This window comes from Bactrocera dorsalis, chromosome 4 (assembly GCF_023373825.1).
Source record: "Bactrocera dorsalis isolate Fly_Bdor chromosome 4, ASM2337382v1, whole genome shotgun sequence".
Classification (NCBI taxonomy): Eukaryota; Metazoa; Arthropoda; class Insecta; order Diptera; family Tephritidae; genus Bactrocera; species Bactrocera dorsalis.
Window position 1 is genome coordinate 5590409 of NC_064306.1, and position 15542 is coordinate 5605950.

Here is a 15542-nt window from a genome sequence, read left to right on the forward strand (position 1 = left end):
CTTACTGGATTTCCGCGCTGTCGCTCTAACTAATCCATTAGTTGGTGTAAATATGATAATTACTGAAAGAGAAAAAGAAATAAGGAAACGAAGATTAGACGGACGAAACATAATTAAATGTAATGAAACTACAAACATCAAAATGTCAAAAAATGGGTGCAATGCCGCCAACGAAGTAAAGTATAGGCTAGCATGGAAACTAGAAAAAGGAAAGTGGCGAAAAAAGAAGACAAAAATTAAAAAAGTAAAAAAACAAAGAAAATTTAGAAAAAGAAGTAATAGTAAAGAATTTGCCGTTTTCTATGTAACAAATAGTTTCCAATACGAATGCTTTGTGAGTGAATTGGAAATTAGGCGAATGCTTGCCGCTATATGACGCTGCAAACACAAAGAAACCAATGTTCATATGTAAGCACGTGCGTGTGTGCGTATGTGAATGCATTAACCACACGCACACATATACACATTCATATTTCACTATGTACAGTTAAGAAACTGCTTGAGTGCATGCGCTGCGATTCAAAGTGTATAATACATACGTACATACTATATACAAGTGTATATGTACACATGTATATGTATGTATTTGGACATCTGTATGTATGCATATGCGCCGATGTATGCATGGCACTCTCTCACTCCCTTTATTGACGCTCCCACTCTCGAAATGTAGAGCACACCCACTCTCATTCACGCGCAGTTTGCTTTTCCTTTACATGCGCACATGTGTGTGTATGTAAATTTGTCTGTATATGTAGCGCCTACTTGTAAAAATACAATTTGTGTATGTATCTAGGCTTTTTCTTTGTATTTGTAGCATTTCCAGTCAAATTTTCCAAAGCGAATTTTCCGCTGTCGAACAGCAACCTACACTGTAGTGGCTGTCTGTAAAGGCACTGCAAGCGGACAGCAAATGTTAAAGCGTTCGGCCAAAAAGCTGAAAGGCACAGTGGTGCGTTAGGCTACAACAATTGGTTAAAAATATTTACTTTTTGGGCAGAGTATGGATTGTTTTTAGAATCAAAAAGTTTTGGGCTGTGAGAACATTGACATTTAGTCATATGTACCTCATATCATAAAGAATTGCGTAGAATTGGGCCAAAATTTTGTTTTACTATTTTTTTATAATAAAACGTTGCTTTGGTTCATTATGTGTCAGAAAAATTATTTTATTTTTGAAAATAAGAAATTTTGCTAAAAAACTTAAAATAAAAAAAATTTTACTCTTCAAACAAAAGTAGTTGCTTATATTTATTTTTTTTTTTAGTTTTTAATTCTATTTTTTGTTATTTTGTCACATTTTACGTAAACATTTTTTAAATGAAAAAAAAAAAAAATTTCCACTGTGCGCAAAATTATTATATAATTTTTACCAAAAAATAAATATTTTTGTTCCACTGTTCGTCAAAAATTTGTTTTAATTTCTACAAAAAAAAAGGCTTGTTCCACTGTACGTCAAAATAATTATATAATTTTTCGCAATGAAAATATTTTGCTTCCACTGTACGTCAGAATGATTATATAATTTTTCCTAAAAAAAATATTTTTCTTCCATGGTACGTTAAAATAATTATATAATTTTTTACAAAAAAATATTTTTGTATGTCAAAATTTTTTTTATATTTTTTCCAAAAAAAAATATTTTTGTCCCACTGTACGTAAAAGATTTATTTAAATTTTCCCAAATAAACAACTTTTTGTTTCACTGTAGGTCAGATTAATAATATAATTTTTACCAAACAATAAATATTTTTATTCCACTGTATGTCAAAATAATTATATAATTTTTTACAAAAAAAAATGTTGTGCCGCTGTAGGTCAAACAATTTATTTAATTTTTCCCAAAAGAAAAATATTTTTGTGCCACTGTGCGTCAAAAAATTTATTTAGTTTCTTCAATAAAAAATTGCTAAAAATATTTTGTACGAATATAAATCGACATAGTACTTCACAGAATGCATGTAAGCTATGTTAATAATGTGTATTTACATACATACATACATACATATTAACATAATTGCCGTTTGTATGTTTGTAAATATGTACAGTTCGGAAAATTGGCTGTTGAAGACGACACACACAGCTAATGCCTTCTCCAATTCGCTTACCGGCCGTCGTCGACTGCGCTCGCAAGCAACAGAAGAAGCAAACGTATTAACAGAACAAGGCGAATGCTAAGTCAAATGCTAAGCGAACGTCAACGTCGCTAATGCGCTGCTACGCCATATGGCTATACGCTCGAACACATACGAAAGCATGCGCACACATACAATACGCACACATGTCCGCTATATTAATGGCGAGCAAGCGTACGACCATACGACTGGCAGCGGCCATTTTGATTTTCGTTTTTCCGGCATGCAACCGAAACAAAGGTAAAGCGACTAGCAGCAAGCAACGTACAGCCAGTAACAGTGACGCCGACTGCGCTGCCGCTGTAAAATATTTTGCGTTTGCTATACGCTTTTCCAGGCCTGTTAGCGCGTTGGCAGCAGCGCAGCGTAACAGCTAAGCGACATTGTAGCGTCGAAACGGCAGCAACTGCGGCACAGAGGCAGGCAGAAACTCAGTTTTACGGCGTTTTTCACGGCGGTGTTTGAGCGATTCATTTTCCTGGCGAGAAAAATTCTCAAAATTTATTGAAAACAAGGTGAAAATTTAAATAAAAAATATAAATTTTCAGAAATTTTATAAAATAAAGCAAAGTGAATATTTTGTTAGCAAAAATAAGCTTCTCAAAGTGGCATTTAATTGCTGAAAAATACAAATACAATATTTTTTCGTGTGAAAATTTCAAGCGTACAGTGCGTGGTTTAAGCGTTGTGCTCCGATCGAGCTGAGAAAATTTGAGAAAAAATTGTATTGAGCGCGGCGGTGTATACTACATACTGGATAACTGGATACATAACCTCAATGTGTGAAGCGGTGTGAAAGAGAAATGAGCAAATGCAATAAATCGTACGAAATATGAAAATTATTTAAGAAAAAATTTTAGTAATTTTTTTAAATTTTGAAATATTTTCTACAAATTGTGCTGAAGCCTACGCAGTCAGCAGAGAGTCGTGTGTAAACGCTAATATGAAAGAAAATATTGACGAAATAAATTATAAAAGCATTTTTGCATGTAAATACAATGAGAGTGCCACACAATGCTCGTGTTAAGCTTTAAACAGAGTAAAGAAACGGCTAACAACATTTTAAACCCCGAATTTAATAAAATAAAATAGCGTGTGATAAGGAAAATCAAAATTCAAAACATCTTCTATAGAAATTTTTCGCACTAAAGAGACGCATAAACCTTTTCCTAGAGATAAAGAATTAATCGAAATTTTCAACTAAAAATTTTTGAATATTTTCTTAATACAATAAACACACACAAAAACGCAACACACCAATGTCTGAACCTTTGCTAAATATTTTTTAAACCGATTCTCAACAGCTATGCCATTTTTTGATAACAACTAACCAAAAAGCTCGGACTAGCCGCCGCCAAACGATAGCCGCATTTTCGAACAAAACCTTTTTTATGCCAGAAATATATGCCAAGGTAGATTACTGATTGAAGAGCAGTAAAATTTTGCGGTATTCGAACCACTCAATACCAAATTCTAAAAAGCAATTCGCTCATGACGCAGTTTGGATGGCTTTTTTTCACAAATACCTAATCTTCAAAGGGTTAGAAAGGACTCAAGCAGTTCTAATACATGCCTTGAGAGATGTTTAAGTACTATTTATGGCTTTTAAAGGCTTTTAACAGCAAGAAATAGACTATGCTGTGATCTAATAGTATCTATAAATCCACTAAATGGCTACAAATCACACCATGTTTACCGTTCCAATTGGATTTTGAAGTAAAGACTATCCAATTCGAAATGTTTATAATCTTGAAATAAGACTGCAACAAATTTTCTGCCGACTAGAGTGAATTTTTACAGTCCGTTACATTCTAATTTTCAATCACAAGGAAATTTGGGATCTGCTTTATGTAGAAAGGGTCTCAAGTTGAGGCTACTTTCTACAAATATAAAATAAATTTCTACAGAGGTATTGTTGGTTTTTGGAGGACCTACATATGTTGTAAACTCGGCTCCAAACGCGTAAGCGGAGTCTATGCCAATAAAAAAAAAGAATGCCTTCCGCAGACCTTCAGTTAGGCAATCCTAAGAGCATGACCCAGTTTTAGACCCCAGAAGGTCCATGCGTCACATCTGTGCTTACTCTACTTATACTCATTTCTGCTCTCCAAAATCGTATAAAGGACAATGTACGCTGGTACCACATAAGTTGCAGGCCCTATAACTGAGCCTAAATACCTCTATATAGCTTATTTTATCGACAGTGAGATCGAACTTACTCGCGGGGCCTCGTATTTATATTTAGAAAAACATCTTCCGGTTATCTAACTGTTAAATTCATAGCCAATGGGTGTATACAACGTCTAATGCCCTTCGATGTTTCGAAAAACGGAGTCTGAAAGCCTAATTCTTCATACCACAATCTTATAATTTTTTTTTTTTATAAAAAGTATACTTTTAATTTAGTTGTTTTTGTTTAATATATTTTTATTTTTTTTATAAAAAAAATTATATCTTAAATTTTTTGTAAAAAAATAAAAATTTTAATTTTTTTCTAAAAATAAAATGATGTGCAATTTTTTTTAAAGAAAAATATAATTTTAATTTAAATATATTTTTTTAATAAAAAAAATATTTTCTATATATATGTATATATTTATATTTTTATATATTTTTTTAATAAAAAAAATATTTTTTAACTTTTATGACAAAAAAATTATGTACATATTTTTTATTAAGTTATATACAAGTATATTTTTAACTTTCATTGATTTTTTCACAGTAAAAAGTATGTTTTTAATTTTTAAAATTTTATAACTAAAAAAATATTTCAAATTTTTATAATTTTTTTTTAATCAAAAATGCTTATTAATGCCCATTTTTTAATATTCAGAATTTTTTTATGAAAACAATTATATCTTTAATTTTTTTTAAACTTTCTTGATTCTAAACAAAATATATTTTACAATTTTGTTAAAGAAAATTAATGTATTATATGTATGTAAATACTCTTTATAAAGAAAAATATATTTTTAAAATTTTATGAAAAAAATAAATTATGCAGATTCTTTTAATAAAGAAATATGTCTATTTTTCATTTTCATACATTTTTTCATTATAAAAATTATATTTTTTATTTTTATATTTTTTTTATCAAAAATACGCATTAATGTCCATTCTATAGTATTCGGCACTCGTTTTTACGAGAAAAAATTCCCTTCTTAATCAATGTAAAAAAAAAAAAATAAAAAATAATATTATTTTCCATATATGCAAAAATTATGTTAAAAAATAAAGCCAAAAATACCAATAAAAAACAGAAAAAATTTACAACCAAATTTACTACTACTCGCACATTTGTGCCATCCCAAGCACATAAAGAAATATTTCACTATCGACAACAGCCCTTAAACAACCCGAAACTATGCGGAAAATAAGAAAAAAAAAATACACACTCCTTACTACTACACTTTTACTACTAGTTTTACTACGCTACGCCGAATTTCCACTCGCTTTTCTTTATAGTAAATTTTTTGCGAATCTCTTCTTCGCTTACTACTTGCTTGCGTTTGCTGCCTCTGCCACACTTTTTCTGCCATTTCGCTTTAGAAAAAAATACTTAAAAATGCCAACAATTAGCTGGCAGCAAAAATTTTCAACAAAAAAACGAAAGAAAATGCACGAAAAAAGAACGAAAGCACGAATGTGTGTATGTTAGCGGCGCAGCGCAGCGTGAATCCCTACAAGAGCATTTTCATCACCAACATCCATCAAAAATGCCAAACATTTATTCATCGTTTTTTCTGCACTTTTCCACATTTTCTTTTTTCCCATTTCGTTTTTCACAGTTTTCCGCTGCTTAATTGCTTCCTTTTACTTTCTTTCGTTCGCCTACAAGTTTTTCACTGCCACCCCCTTGGTTTGTATATACCGTGTATATACGCGTACTTGTGTGTGCTTTGGCTTTTCTTCGCTCTCGCTGGAGTTTTCATCACCCTGCTCATGCTCTAACGCACATTGTATACGTTTGCATTTCCATTACCGCTATTCGCTTTACACGTTCATTCGTTTTGTTTCTATTTTTGTTGTCGGCGCTTTCCAGTCGGTATACAGCGTTGGCAGCCATTGAGCCGCGCTAACCCCACAAGCGGTGGGTTTGTTTTCAGAAAAGCCCACAGTGGCCCCTTTCTTATTGGAAATTCTTTGAAATGTGTTCCATATTGCAAAAAGAGGAAGCACATACATACATAGTAGAATTCGAGTAATGGCAAATATGTATGTATATAAAGTTAGGAATAAATTATAGAGTAGATATAGGGAAGAACCAAGTATCTAAATAAAACCGGCATGCTTTGATAACATGCTCTCAGTTGGATCGTTTTAAACACAATAAATTAAAATCTAAAAAATATCGCAATTCTTTGAGAATCTATATGCAGATCGATCATTTTAAACACTATAAATCATGTTATGAGACGGTAGGGTATTCCTAGCACCTTCTTATTTCAAATCAGAAAGGACCTTGCCCGATTACTGAAGTATTTCTACCATAATCCAGACCTAAGGAAATCGCTCTAAGCTCTCCTTTTTTGCTTTTAGTGATAATTCCGGATTTCTTTACTATACGGTAATCCGATGCTTTATGTTATGATCCTGCCGAAGAGAACTATGGTTTCATACTTTACTTCTTTTTAATTTTGTTCATAGAGTCATAGATCGATAGACGATCTCGAGCGCTCCCATTGATTAATTTCAGAAACTTGAAATAGATATGAATTTGAGGATCTAGACCTAAGACATATTATGTATGTCCGTAGGCGGAAATGGTTCATAGGGAATGGAGTTATAAAAGTTTATGAAAGCTTATCAAACCTTATGTGCATAAATTTTTGGTGAAAAATTTTAGGTTTTGGACTGCTTTTGCAATTTTGAAATCCGCAAGTTTGTTAAAAATTATTTAACAAGTTTAATCTGCAGATTCTTAATGAAGTTCTTCTCTGCTGTAATTTTGTCAGAGAATAGTAAAGTTTTACTCTTACTCTCCCTGAAATCACAATATGATCACCATTGTCAGTTCGGTATGCAGCTGATACTTTAATAATAAGTTTCATCGCTGATTCAAGAATTCGATAACTTTTTATAAACCGCCGTAATCGTAATGGCAACTTTATTATTTCGAAAATATATAATTAGAGTAAACCTTACCGACAGTTTTCTATAAGGTAAAAATCCTTTTTTAATAACTACTAACAAAAAATTAAGAAAACTCCTCGCTGGGTTCAGGCAGCACCTACGCAACCTGTGAGCAAAGTTCAGCTGACGTCCTTTCTCCGCCTTTCACATACACTCACAAACACACACCCGCAAATAAATGACATACACATACTTAAGCACGCGTAATTTTCAATATTTTCTCTGCTTTCGCCAGCAAACAGCTGGAAGACGCGTAAAAAAGGACACACGAATTAATAAAATATGTAAATACAATGCCTTATGGCGGCTGAGCGCTAAAAAGTAGGCAAAAAATCAATAAAAATTACGTTTCTTTGCAGGCATTTAATAAAGAGTCAGTGAACAATTGAGCAAATAAACGAAAAAATTCTAGTTCAGTAAAATTTTTGCAAAACGTACTTTGCAAAAAAATTTTTTTGGAAACGGCAAAATTTTCGAAATCAAAAATATTAAAAAAAAACGGTGTAAAAAACAGCGTTAAAAATTTTTCATATAAAAAATTTTATAAAATTTTCATAAAAATCTCTGGCATATGCAAAGTATGCCAACCACTTGCAACAGCAATCAACAGCAGTTAAAGCAACAACAGCAACAGGCGCACTTACGTACGGCCAACGCCAGCAATTTGCATTATAACACGTAAGTGTAGCGAAAAATTATTTTTATAAGGAAAATTTATTAAAAATACAATAAAAGTTATGAAAAATTGTTTATGAAATAGTTTTTAAAAATAAAAAAAATCAAAAATATGAAAATTTAATTAAATTAACGGTAGAATCATAAAAATTCGAAAAACGTCAAAAATGCTTTTGAACAAATTTATTTATAAAAATTTAATTATAGTTTTTATTTACCACAATTTTTTTTCAATAATTTTTTTTAGTTAAGTTAAGTTGTTGTAAATAAAAATTATAATTCAATTTTTATAAATAAATTTGTTCAATAGTACCGATAATTTAATTAAATTTCCATATTTTTTATTTTATTTTTAAAAAATTTTGGTAAAAAAAGTTATTTTTATAAAGAAAATTTAATATTTTTTCTATAAAATACAATAAAAGTTTTAAAAATTGTTTATAAATTTTTTTTTCTAAAATTGAAATTACATTAAAAGCATGGAAATTTAGTTAGCTTATCGATACAATCCAAAAAAATCGGAAAACATAAAAAATGATATTAAAAAAAATATTAATAAAAATTTTTAACAAAAAATTAACTATAACTTTTATTTACATATTTTTTATATTTTTTTTTAGTTACTCTGTTTTGGATAAAATTGTTATATTTAATAAAAATCTTCAAAATTAAAAAAAAAAATTAATTATAATTTTTATTTACATATTTTTTTGTTTTTTTAAGTAATTCTTTTAAATATTATATTTGATAAAAAATATTTGAAATTTAAAAAAAAAAATTATAATTTTACTTAAATTAATTATAATTTTTATTTACATATTTTTTTTAAGTAATTCTTTTTTTTAAATAAAAATATTATATTTGATGAAAAAAAATTTGAAATTTAAAAAAAATTAATTATAATTTTTATTTACATATTTTTTTTTTTTAATAACTCTGTTTTTAAGTAAAAATATTATATTTGATAAAAAAAATTTTGAAATAAATTTAATTAAATTATCGATATATCATTATCATCATTATTACAATCATAAAAAATTTATTTGGAGAAAAATTAACTTAAAGAAATTATCTGAAAAAAAAAAATATTTTTATTTGTAATTTTTACTTAGATATTTTTTTATTTTTTCAATAATTTTTTATTCATTTTAAATTTTTTAATTATTGCTTATTATTTTATAAATAACTATAAAATATGTTAGATTCATGGTATAAATATAAATAGGTGCTAATCATTTTGCAACAAAAGGTTATGCCTACGCAACGCTGCTAAAAATAGCGCCGTGCTTGATACAAACCCACAAGCCACATAACAACCCACGCGCCCAGTTTGACGCCTGCAATGGCTGCATTAGCAAAGTTTTTATCGTTAATTACATACAAATGTCACCTATTTTTAGGCGTACAACAGCTGTGGCGCTGAGATGGGATCCTAACGATTATTGAGATTGAGCTTTGACACATAAACATTTCAATATTAATAAGGAAGGATAAATCTCAGTATACAATCGCACTAGGCACCAGCAGCGCTTATTTTGTGAAAAAATCTAGAATTTAACAAAGATTTTGAGGGCAAAGGAATGTGAGAGGCTTTTTTCTCTGTATAACTTTTTTAGAACTTCTTAAATACTTTCGATTGTCTTTGATTTGTATACTCCGAATAACATGGAAAAAGTTACTTCCGAGAAAAATTTCTTAAGAGCTTTTGTGAAACTTTCATTTACAATTAATTTTGTTGTCAGAAGTGCGTGGGAAGCTTTGTTTCCGGAAAAGCTACCTCAGAACTTCTAAAATACTTTCGGTTACCTTTATTTGGATATCGGATATGCAAGAAAAACATTTTTCGAGATATACTTGCACGCTGCAAAAGGTTCAAAGCCTTTCAGTTACCCATTCTGCGCTGAATCGAAAATGCAATCACAATCTCCCAGAGCTATAATTTTTACTAAAGTTTCTAGTGTTACAGACGACGAGGGTTTGACATAAGATCATTCTAGATCGTTTTCAGAATGACTATATTAGTCTTGGACCTCGTTATTGCTGCGATCTCGATACTTTCATATATTTCTTTTTCTCCGAGGTATTTCTCTTTTTTTTAATTTAAACTATTAATTTCCGTGCTATTTTTGGAACAGCTAACATTTTGACGCATAAATCAAAGAGCATATCTATGCTAGCGTTGAGCTATAAGCCAAGGAATAGAATTATTTTTCGCTTTGGCTTAGTTCTCACGTTATCGAGCCAAAATTCCTTATACCTTGTTGTACAAACTCTAAAATACGCACTTTCTTTGTGCCAAAAATATACCAACGCCAGACGCTTCCGCATTCATTTCCGACTTACAACACGGAAAAAAGATCAATGCATTACTCGAAAAGCGCCATGCATTAGAACGATTCTTGTTTAGCAATTTGTATGCGAGCTCTTACATACTCACGTACGACACGCGTTCTTGGAAAACCGAAATATCCCAGCCAACTAAATACATAAATATAAAAATAAACAGACGTGGAAAAAAACACGCTATTGCATCACAGACAGACAAGAATTTTTCCACTTCCGTGTCTGACTAGTAGACGTTGCAGCTTCCCCGACAGCGCACATCCCACCAGAGTCAATGCTAAGTTTCCCGCAAACAGTTTTTCATCTCAGCAACGCGTTGTTTTGTCTGTCTGTCTGCACCGCACAACGGCTGTTGAACTTTAGAATTCTACATATAAAAACAACAACAACATAAACATCATGAAAATAGTCAGCAAACGCGCGTATGACTCTGCGTCGTATACATATACTCTGACTACGGATGCTGTGACGCTAAATTTAGCACGATCACACACTTTTCGTTTCTTCCGTTTCGTGCGGCCTCGTGCACCACAATCTGACGGAATGTTGTGACAAATGCATAAAAATACTAGACAGCGTTGACTGACTGCAGCGCTGATCAACGGTTAGGCGTTCATTGAAATATTTTGGTCTATGTCACTCTTCGTACCCGATCGTTGCTGTGGTTGTTTTGTGAATGGCAACACATACTGCTCCTCAAAACTAAAAGAACTTTTCTTATAGAAATTTTTGTGGAGTTTGGAGTAGCAAGCATTGATGGATGTCAAAAAACCTACCCACTTCCACATCCTTCTCGAATTAGTAGCTATATCTGCAGAGTCAGTTAGGCAAATAAAAGACTAAACGAGTAATCTAGGCTCTACAATGAGCATTCCCTTTTTAAGTGATCTTCATCGAAAAATTTCAAAATTTTTCTTAGACGACAACATCTATAAGGACCTGTCTAATAATTTTTCTCTTTCTAATGATCTTCATCGATTAATGTTGAAATCTTTCCTGGGCAACAATATCTACAAGATATAATGATCTCATATTTATGTGACATATTTATGAGACGTGCAATGCATAACCAATTTGTCTATGATCTGAGGGCCTGAATGCCATGTAATGCTTAGAAAAGCAGATCAGTAAACTTCAAGGTCATGTCATTAATGCAGAGAGGTGGGTGTAGAAGTAAAATATACACCGATTGGGCAGAAACATTCCAAATAGAAATACGCTTACAGTTGACTTTAAAAGAAAAGTCAAGAGGTCGATCTAACTTTAAGGCCTTCTAAAACCCTATAGCTTTTAGTAACTCAACTTCGCTCAGAATACAATGAATCAAGTTTAAAACCCTTTGGTGTCCTTAATATTACACTTCTTTCTCCAAATACTGGGGAAAACCCGTATACCTTACTCTTAATCGGAGATCCCAGCTGAAAGGTTAAAGAATCTGCAAAATTTGCAGCGTCCATGAAGATAGCTGTATGGAAAATCTACAAATTAGCGAGCTGTTCTGAAATCCTACTCTGGAAAAAGCCAGTATTTCTTACTTGTATATCAGAGGTTTCAGCTGAAAAGCTACAAACAATTCTGCGATTTTTAAGGTGACCATAATGCCTAGTGGAATGATCTGTTTAATGGCAAGTTCTGGAAATTAATATATGAGATATACTAAATTCATTAATAACCCAGCTTAGAAGTTATAAGATCTTGAAAATCTTTAGCGAATATTCTATCTACATCGGATCAACAGCTTAGTTCTGGAACTGCATGTACTGAAATAACTCTGTATTCCATGCTCATATAATATGTATTAAAGATTCTTACAGCGACCATACTATCTAGAAGTACGATCTATAGTTTAGTGACCAGTTCCGAAATTCTAAATACTGAAAAGCTGTGTTCCTTATTCGTATATGGGAGATTCCAGCTTAGAGGCTATAGATTCTATGGATATTCTACATACAAGTAGGATCTATATTATAGCGTCCTGTTCAAGTATATTTAAGGATTTAAAGTAGTAATTTCAGCATATTTAATCAGTATTGTGTTTCTCAAGCTTTTTAATTATGATTTTCGCTTGATAGGCTCGCCATCCACATAAGCGGTAACCACCAATCTCCTCCTTGCATAACACTAATCTATAGAAAATTCGGATAAGATAACGGTTACTCTTATCCAGATGACCTAAACGGGCAGACGCTTTACTGAAGGCGAACACATATCAGCTCACGCTTCACTGAAATGCTGCTCTCGGTACAATTTAGAGACAGTGGTTGCTTAGGCGAGTTTATTTAATATCTAAAAAATGGCTGACGTTACTGCTTATTAAAAATTAATTAAAATTTTACGACTTAACCAAAGAGTATATAAACTGGCTATCAGTTTTTGCTACTTCCTAATAAAAAACAAAAGAAAATGTTTCTCAAAAGCTTTAGAATGAAGTGCGAACAATGCAATAATCTAAATATATAGAAAAGTGGTAAACTATAAATGAAACAAACGTGGGTATACTCGTAGAGCAGCTCGGCACTAAATTCGCACAAACTGCACACAACTCATAGTCTAAATGCAAGCAATAAGATAACAGCACAAAAAAAGAAGAAATAACAAACCAGCGCGTATCATTGCAGCAGCCAACGAAACTTGAAGTTTATGAAAAAAAACAAAGAAGGAAAAAAGAAAACGAGTATCCTTTTGAACTTGTAGTGGCCGTATGATCCCAAAAGCATACGCAGGATATGCCGATACGGCCTATTGTGTTCAAGTGACATAAGCGAGCGTTTTATGTGTAACAGGACTAAACGCGTTGGGGTTGCATGACAGTGGAGAGGACAATAGAGGTAGACGCAGGAACCAGCCAAACTGCCAACTAACGAACTAACTAACGCCAAAACTTGTTCAACGATACGCACAGGAGCCGCACACGAACAGACTTACGTAGAAACTTTGCGTAGTTATTACGGCGGCGCCCAAAAGGTAACGTGCCAAACAATTGAATTTGAATTAAAATAGAAAAAGAAAAGAATTTCAAATGGAAAACATACGCAAATGGATGATTCAAACAGCTGGAAACTGGAATGGCAAAGTTGTTGAAAGCTTTCAATGGGAACTGCTGCAACTGGATATTTGAAAGTTGGCTTGCCGTTTGTTCTTATTTCAATTGTTTCGTGTCGTAAATGGTTGTGTTCTTTTCACGGTATGTGCAGCTAGTTGGATGGTCGATAGGTATAAACGAGAGCAGAGCGATGAGTACGTGAATTTATCAAAATTCACTCATAGAAACGGATATATTAGTCTACTGAAATTGAGTTTTCTCAAGAATCTTAACTTTCCCATAAAAATATGTCGGACACTTCTAATTGGATAAAATGCTCTTATAAAAAAAACTAGATTTGAGTATATTTTTGGACATTTAAATGAGTAGAGTCTCTAACGAAGTATGAGTTTTCTCAAGAACCATTGCGGTCTAAGGAAATCTGTGAAACAATTCCATCTTTTCTACTTTCATAGAAACGGATACTGAGAACGGATACTGTCAACTGAGAAAGATTTTTCTCCAGAATCTTAACTTTCCCAGAAAACATCACGGACAATTCTAATTGAAAAAAAAATCTCTTTAAAAACCATATTTGGGTCTATTGTTGGATTTTTAAATGACTTGAGTCTCTAACGAAGAATCGAGTTTTTTCAAGAACCTTTACAGTTTAATAAAATCTGCCGAACAATTCTTTTTTTTTTTTTCATTTCGGATAAAATTCTCTCATAGTAATGGATATTTTAATCTTTTGAGAATAAGTTTTCTCAGGAACCTTTACAGTCTAATAAAATCTGTCGAACAATGCTATTTTTTCCTCATTTCGAATAAAATTCTCTCATAGAAACGGAAGCCGTTTTCAGCTTTCATTTATTCTCTCATAAGTTACAGCAAATGCGTAACCAAGCTCATCACGATGCCCTTAAGATACCACACTGGTTATCTGTAAGCTTTAAGCTCATTATTTCCTGCGGATTGTCTAACCAACTTGGTTCCTGTGTATTTTCAGTAAAAGAAAAACATTCACTGACTTGTCAAACGGCGCTCGTATAACCCCCTTTACAGAGTTGAACTGAAAGAAATTGTACTATAGAGTGCCATAACGCGTGTCTTATGTATATTGCGTATGTGTTTTGGGGCATAGCAACAGGCTGAGTCCACTTCTATGCAGACAAACTTCAAGAATGGCACAGTAAAAATAAAACTATTGTCATTGTATTGAGTGTTAGGTAAGCGTTTACATGCAAAAGCTCAAGAGTTGGCAATAAGTGTACAGTTGGCAATTAAAAGTTTTAACTGAATAAAATTTTGCCAGTGGAAAGGAGTTCGCACTACTTTAATTGATAAACTATGGCGTAATGTATGGCTTGACAACTGTTTCGTTTGCTGCTGAAATTTATAAGAAACCACTTCCTTGTATCTGTATCTGTTTATTCAATGGAGTAACAGATGTATTTTTTGGTATAAGCATTAGCCCAAAGAGAGAAGCCTTCTTATGCTGGAGTTTTCTTCTTCCGCTTTTTCCTGTCCTCTGAGAGATACATTTATTAACAAACGACTTAACTCTGCTTAGCATAAGCATTAGGAATAAAACCAGTTCAGTGTGAGGTGCCTTAGGGAAAACCATTGCTTGGTGGAGCTTTTCTAGTGGATGCGTTACCAGTTCAAGTGGGATCTCTATGTTGGTTTGAAACTTTGATAAACACAAGTCCCACAAAGCTTTAACCACTTAACTACTGCACTATATGTATACTTTATCAAATATTCGTTATTTGTACTAAGATCTTTTAACTCGGATTAAATTCGAAGATATGATAAAGATTTTCGAACTTCCTGGTGACTTTATACCGCGTATATCGGCCAATATGTGAGTTATCTCTATGAAATGAGAGAGCGTGGTTTACTGATAATAGTATATTTCGTGCCTAAAATGGATAAAGTTGAGACAAAACTTGACCCAGCCCCCTTATAACAAACACATAACATCCGGGTAACATTACTCCATAATCTCTGATTGGTGATTATGCTATATGTGGGGTGCCTTAATGAAACCCAGCGAACATTTTTTTGTATGTGGCATATTAATAGAAGATAGTATTGACAGAAATACATAAAATTGGGTTGATACTACCATCAAGGTCGCCATATATTTTCGCTCATCTAACAAATCTTTTGTCGAATATGTCGGTCAGTCGAAATTTTGAAATTTCTAGAACGAAAGCGAGCTATACGAA

General features: G+C 32.2%; 1 protein-coding gene across 2 annotated transcripts in view; it reads left to right on the top strand.

The window, feature by feature from the left end:
* The first annotated feature begins 2532 nt into the window (after window positions 1-2532).
* The window catches only part of LOC105232101 (insulin-like growth factor 2 mRNA-binding protein 1), an 84300-nt gene continuing 71290 nt past the window's right edge, over window positions 2533-15542 (top strand). The window contains exons 1-2 of one of the 2 annotated variants that reach the window (XM_049454434.1): window positions 2533-2650; window positions 7628-7946. Coding sequence is in view for 1 of the 2 variants with exons in the window: in XM_049454440.1 (XP_049310397.1) it covers window positions 7840-7946 (107 nt within the window). In the remaining variant the exon portion in view is untranslated. The remainder of the gene's footprint in view (window positions 2651-7627; window positions 7947-15542) is intronic. The other variant, XM_049454440.1, reaches the window with a different exon arrangement.